The sequence below is a fragment of the Cavia porcellus genome, unplaced genomic scaffold (genome assembly GCF_034190915.1).
Source record: "Cavia porcellus strain 051 isolate PalLab524CR breed Dunkin Hartley unplaced genomic scaffold, mCavPor4.1 scaffold_24, whole genome shotgun sequence".
NCBI classification, from domain to species: Eukaryota; Metazoa; Chordata; class Mammalia; order Rodentia; family Caviidae; genus Cavia; species Cavia porcellus.
Window position 1 is genome coordinate 26,650,117 of NW_026947507.1, and position 6,669 is coordinate 26,656,785.

Sequence of the window (6,669 nt, forward strand, 5' to 3'; positions counted from 1 at the left end):
ATTATTGTGCTCTTTTGTTCAGTCAGATTTTATTGGAATGTTTTTGATATAAACAATGATGACATTCAAGAGAAACTACTTTCAAGAGCTAAACTGGGATAAACACCTTTAAGTCTACTTGGAAATGAAGAACTTGGTCCAGATATTGGGCACATAGATGTGTAAAGGGCCATGTTAAGACAGAAATTCAATATATGTTTACATAGCATTTTGAATAATCATAAAATGTGTTTGAAACTCTGACATGCTTCAAAAATATGGAACATTTGGGGTTGTTAAATAGGGCTCCTTATGGTGAACAGTGTAACTATTGCATCAGTAAATAATGTTTTCAAGCCCTTAATTTTCCAAAATTTTATTTGTTATTTAGGATACACACAGGAGAAGCTTATAATTTGTTGAAAGATTTTGGACTTGTCATTAAATCTATCAGGTATGTTATGTATTTAAATAATGATTTCATAGTGTAAATCATCTACCTATAAATCAAAAACATTGACTCTTTCTAAGCAAGATACATGAAGGTGTCTTTGAGCCTCTTAGTGCTTTGCAGTTCAACTTGCAGAGGGTTTGCAGAACTGTGTGACACACTGCTGCATGCTTCCTGTAGTAGCATTAATTCCAAAGCCTATTTGAGATTAAGTTCCATGGAGTCTGTAGTTTTAGTCTCAGGAATCATGCACCAACAGGAGCAATAATCCAAAACTTCATTGGCCCCACACCCTAACATTCTCATCTGTCACAGAGTGTATGTCAGATCTGGATAAGGAGAGGGCCCGGGGGTCTCTATTATATCTCAAATATATCCTCTTATGTGTTCTTGAATCTTTTCCTTTAATAAGTAGTATTTTTTCAGGCTTAATCTCAACCTGGTGTCTCATAGGCTACCTATTTTCATCTATATCACAGACTTTTATATACCCAAGTAATATCCAACTTCATTCAGACATTCCCATTCTTTGGTTCCACTGGACATTTAATGTTGCCTAGTTAAACTACCGTCTTCCTAGGGCTTCCAATCTGCATACACTACAGTGCATACTCTACAGCAGTTTCATTGTTTGGTCATTTACATATATTTTATTGGTCACAAATCCTTATGTTTGGGTTTTTGTTAATCAGGTCATGGCTTTTAGTTCTTTGGGCTGAATAAGATTGAATTTTTTATATAGACAGCAAATGTTTTATGGTGCTAAAACAGAAATTATACCTTTGTCCACTGGGAACAATGCTAGGTAGGGTGTTCCTTGTATGACTCATAGTTAGCTGAGTTATAAACGCCAGAGAAACCCATAAATGTAAGAATTTTCAAGCTCTGTCCAAAGCCAAGCTTCAAAAGATAATTAATTCATGCAACAAGTATTGAAATGTTACTTGTTTGAGACACTTTTAAGCATCTGAGTATAAAACATCATTAAATTGATCCCTCTTTAAAAAGAACTAATAGTGTAGTGAAGGAAACACATTTGAACATCATATGCATAATAAGAGGTTTAATGGCAGAAATAAGAAATGGTCTGTTATGCAAGGAATAGGCTTTAAGCTAACTGTGGAGCTGTGATAAGGATGGAAGAAGCTGCTGACTTATTCTAAACAACAAGAGAATTGGGATCTATATTATAAAGGGGCTTATCTGTCACATAATGAAACTGGGAGTTAATGTTTGAGAGTTTTATAGAGAGTGCATAGATGTGAGTGTGGCATGGATCTCTGGTTTGTAGACAAGGCAGAGATGTGTAAGACCATCAAAGGGTGTAACAGTGATGCAGGTGAGAAAGAGTAAGTCTGAATTAAGAAAAAAGAATTAATGATGCAGAAGAGCAGTTAGAGAAATATGAGATTAATTCTAAAAAGTTGACAATAAATTTCATGTAGTTACTGAAGATTTCTAAGTTATCTTAGTTAATGATACATAAAAACTATAGAGCATTGATATTTGATAAGAGAACCAAAAATAGGAAGTTAGAATTCATACATGTGAGGCATCATTCAGGAGGATTGTCAAATAATCATAATTATAGATCTGTAAGTCAGAAAATATTCGTTATTGCGATACATATGTCATTTTTGGTGGTAGGTAAGTAAAGCACTAGTTATATTTGCTTTCCTGTCACTGAGAAAAACACTCAAGACTCTTAAATGAAAGGAGGAGCCTTTAATTAGGCTCACGATTTTGCAGTTTTAGTCTGTGATTGCTAGGTTCCCAAGGAGAAACAGCGTGGTGGAAAGACTTACAGAAAGACTAGACAGAGCTGCTCACTTGCTCGTCACAGCCAGGAAGCTGAGAGAAAGGAGGAGCAAAGACATGCCCTTCTAGGCCATGCTCCTGGGCCTAGAAGGTGCTCGCATCACCTCCCTGAGCTGGTCACCTATCATAAAACACCTTTCAATACCCAAGACTTCTGGGGGACATTTTAGATTTAAATCATATCACTCGAGAAAAAACTAATTCTCCTGGAAACCAGGTAGATGCCCACAAGGACAGGCTCATGGGATGTCAGGTCCTGATTGTTTTCAGTCCTGGATCAGCCAAGCTGCAATGTTAATTTACGTGTATTTTCCGTCTCCTTTCCTTTTACCTACACATTAGTTTCTTAATGCAGCTGTAATAAATTACCACAAACTTGATGGTGTAACCCCCCAAAAATTATTTTCATGTGGTTTAGAGGTGGAGAAGCTGAAAAATGTCTCACTGAGTAACATTAGGATGTAAGCAGGGGTTCATGTCTTACTGGAAGCTCTAAGGGATAGTCTGTTTTGCTGCGTTTTGCAGATTTTCAGGACTGTTGGCATTCTTCGATTTGAATCTCCTTTCTCTCTTCAAATCTAGCAGTGGTCAGTATAACTCAGGCAGCACTACTTGAGGGGAAAAAAGGGGGGATTTATGCTGCTATTGGAAGGGAAGTGGGGTCAAGCAGCATGGAGTCTTCCAAATACCATTGGGAACAAATAGACTGAGCAAGAGTTGTCTTATCTTTTCTCATTTTTTTTGGTAAAAAGTTATTTTGGAATAATTATTTCCTATTATTATTTGTTATATTTTGCTAATAGTGTTTCATCATCCATGGTACTGACTCATTTCTCCATATCCAAGGGAAACCCTTCTTATAGCTTCAAATTAGGTACTTGATATATATTCTTTTTTTCCTGTTTGCAGTGTTTCCTTGCGTGAATTATGTGAGAATGAAGATGACAATGTTGTTTTAGCATTTGAGCAACTGAGTGAAACCTATTTTGAAAAACTGAAGAAAGTCTAAAGTCAAAGTTCATGTAAATCTCTTACAATATCGCCATGCAAGTCCTACAAGTCACAGTTTTGGTTCTCCTGCTTTTTGTGAGAAAACACATGATGAAGTGAAAGAAAAAGCCCTGTCTTCAAAGAGTGGGATTCACACCTGCATGATTCCCATCCATGAGAACGCTCTTGGACAAATTATTTAGTGTGTGTGAGTCTTGGTTTCTTTTAATGTTTGAAAAATTATGCTTACGTCAGAGAATATTGAGGTTTGACAGAAAATGGAACTAAAGAACCATTGTTTTCCTCTGAGACCTAAACAAATATTAAACTTTTAATATTTTTCTTTTTTTCAGTATTTCTAAAGTGTTTAGTAAGGCTAGAGAGACATGATTGCAGTGTCCTAAAGGTGAAATGTATTCTTTCCAAATAACACAAATGGGATTACATAATGCAGAAACATGACTTGAAATAGTGTCTTCTAGTGAACCAAGTGCTTCAAAAACACAAGAACTTTAGATTTAAATTATGTGATGTGTAAATAATATACAGCTGATTTTTTAAAAAAATTTAATTACACATGAGGGACTGGAAAACAAAAAAGAATTAAAATGATTTAAATTTCTTACCATTGGTTTGATTGTGTGAAATTTTTGCATGTATCAGTCTGTCTAAAAACTATGCATTTTCTATATATAATAATTCATATAAACATTTCTTCTGATTACCCTTAGACTTGGATCACAATTTTAGGATCCATTGTAGGCACTAAATATCAAGCATTTCAATCCTTGAATGCTCACATTCTTTAAAATGGAAACTATATCATGATACACCAAAAATAACCAGGACAATGATTATAATATCAAAAATGGTCCTGCATTATGCTGTTGCTTGCTGACGGGCTTTTGAGAAATGTTGGATGACGAAGCCATATTATATTAAGTGAAATATTTTATACACAGAAATACTATGTGATCTCACTCATATGTGAAGTCTAAAACCATTGATACCACAGAAGTTGAGACTATAAGAGTGGTTACCAGAGTAGGGCAGTGAGGATGGAAAGAGGCTGGTTATAGTTTTACATAAGTGTAAGTTCTGTGTTCCATTCATAACACACTGGTCATTGTTACCAATGGTGTAATGCTTAGTTTTCATTGATATATATTTGCTATACGCAATAATTACATACATCTGGGTTAATCGCTTTTATACTTCTTACCCTCCCCATGCTAGTTTACCTCCCTGAATCTTGCTCCCTCTCTTTTATATTCCTCTTTTATACTATTAATATTTTGGGTCTCTAACATTAGAGACACCATGTAATATTTAACCCTATCTGATTATTTCACTTACTATTGGGGTCTCAAGGTCATTCCATTTTTCTAAAAGAGACTCAAATTTACCATTGTATATAATACAATGTTTTCTTTATTCAGCCATCCTTTGATGGGCAGATAATCACATACTTGATTTAGTCATTGTGAGCTGTGCTACTATAAACATGGACACATTTATTACAGTAATATGCTGGTTAAATTCTCTCAGGAAGATGCCTAGAAAAGGTATAGCCAGATTAAATGGAGTTTGTAGTTTTAGTGTTTTGAGTAATGTTCACACTGATTTCCACAGTGGCTGTATTACTAGTTTACATTCCCACCTACAGTGTGAAGAGTTCTTTACCCCAGACCTCCTTACCAGTGCTTTGGCTTTCTGAGTTCTTGATAATAACCGTTCTTCTGGGCCAAGGGAAAAACCTCACATTTCCCTAATGGTCAAAGATGCAGGATATGTTTTCATGCACTTACTGGCCGTTTGTCTTCTTCTGAAAAGTATCTACTGATTTCAACTGCCCACTTTATGATTTGATCTTTTATTTTTGTAGTCTAATTTTTTGTAGCTCTTTTTATACTCTAGACATTAATCCTTTGATAAGTAGAGAGTAAATATTTTTCCCATTCTGTAGGTTTCTTCTTCACATTGTTGGCTATTTTCTTTGTCATGCCAAAAGTTTTAAATTTTATTTAATTTTACTTGCTGATTTGTACTCCATCTTGCACAAATAGGCTTTATTCAGGAAGTTCTTGTCTATGCCGATGACTCAGAGGTTTTACTATTATATTCTTTGAGCATACTTCATATGTAAGTCTTTTTTGACTTCATGTTAATACAGGGTAAGAGATATGGATCTAGATTCATTCTTCTGTACACCAACAAGTTTTTTAATTATTATTTTTATTTGTTTTGGTTTCTGAGGATCGAACTCATGACCTTTCACTTGGCAGGCAGGCACTTACACTGCTGAGCTAAACCCCGGCCCCTTAATTACCATTTTTAAAAGAGCAATCTTTACATTAGCATATGTTATTAGCCCTTCTGTCAAAAATCAGATGGCCGAAAGTGATTGGTGTTTCTGCATTCTATCTTCTATTCCTTTGGTCAACATGTCAGCTTTTATTCCAGTACCCTGTTATTTTTACTACTGTAGCTTTGTAATATAGTTTGAAGAACAGGATGATGATGTGTGCTGCACTGATCTAGTTGTTTAGGATTGCTTTGGCTATTCTTGGGGTCTTCTGGTTCCATATAAACAAGGATTTTTTTCCATATATGAAAACTGCTTATTTGGTTGGAAATGTATTAAGATTTTTCGTATTTTTTAATACTGCCGTGTTGACATTTTTTTTTTACCTATTCACGAACAGAAGCTGTTTTTCCATTATCTGATGTCTTATTCAAGCACTTTTTCAGAGAAATATAATTTTCATTATAGAAGTCTTGCATTTCCTTCATTAGGTTAATTCCTAGGTCTTTAATTTTTTAATGCCTTATGTGTTTTTATTTAAATCAGATTTTATTGGTATGTTTTATGAACACATAATAACCACATTCATCATAGAGAATTTGAACCTATATGTAATAGAACTTTTTCCTATTTCTCTACCCTCTTTTCAATCCCTTTTTACTTCCCCATTTACAAAAGTTTGTTTCCATGATTTTTTCCTTTTCTCATTTTTTCAGTTTTTTCCTTCTTTCCCTTCCGTTATCCTTGTTTCCCTCCCCATTTGAGCATTTTCTTCCTATTTCATAATATCTATTATGCATTTTGATCCTTATTTACGCTTTCAGTTTTTCACACCAGAGGAATAATGCTGTATTTTACATATGTGTGTCTGATTTATTTTACTTAGGAGTATGGTTCTCAAGTTGCGCCCATTTTCCTAGAAATGTCTTGAGCATACTCTTTTTACAGCAGAATAGTGATTAATCCACATCTTCTTTATCCGTTCACCAGTTGCTGAGTATTTGGGTTGTTTCCAAGATGTGGCTATTACAAACTGTATCTCTATTAATATGGGTGTGCACATATTTCTGTGGTATGATGCTTAGAGGCAGGATGACTAGATCAAATAGATCCTGTAGTCCTAGTT

General features: G+C 34.7%; 1 protein-coding gene across 3 annotated transcripts in view; it reads left to right on the forward strand.

Annotated features, from left to right (window-relative positions):
* The window catches only part of Ddx60 (DExD/H-box helicase 60), a 72,936-nt gene extending 69,072 nt beyond the window's left edge, over positions 1-3,864 (forward strand). For all 3 annotated transcript variants that reach the window (XM_063234784.1, XM_063234783.1, XM_063234785.1), the window contains 2 exons: positions 371-433; positions 3,158-3,864. In XM_063234784.1, coding sequence (XP_063090854.1) covers positions 371-433; positions 3,158-3,257 — 163 coding nt within the window. In that variant the 3' untranslated portion in view covers positions 3,258-3,864. The remainder of the gene's footprint in view (positions 1-370; positions 434-3,157) is intronic.
* The last annotated feature ends 2,805 nt before the right edge of the window (positions 3,865-6,669 follow it).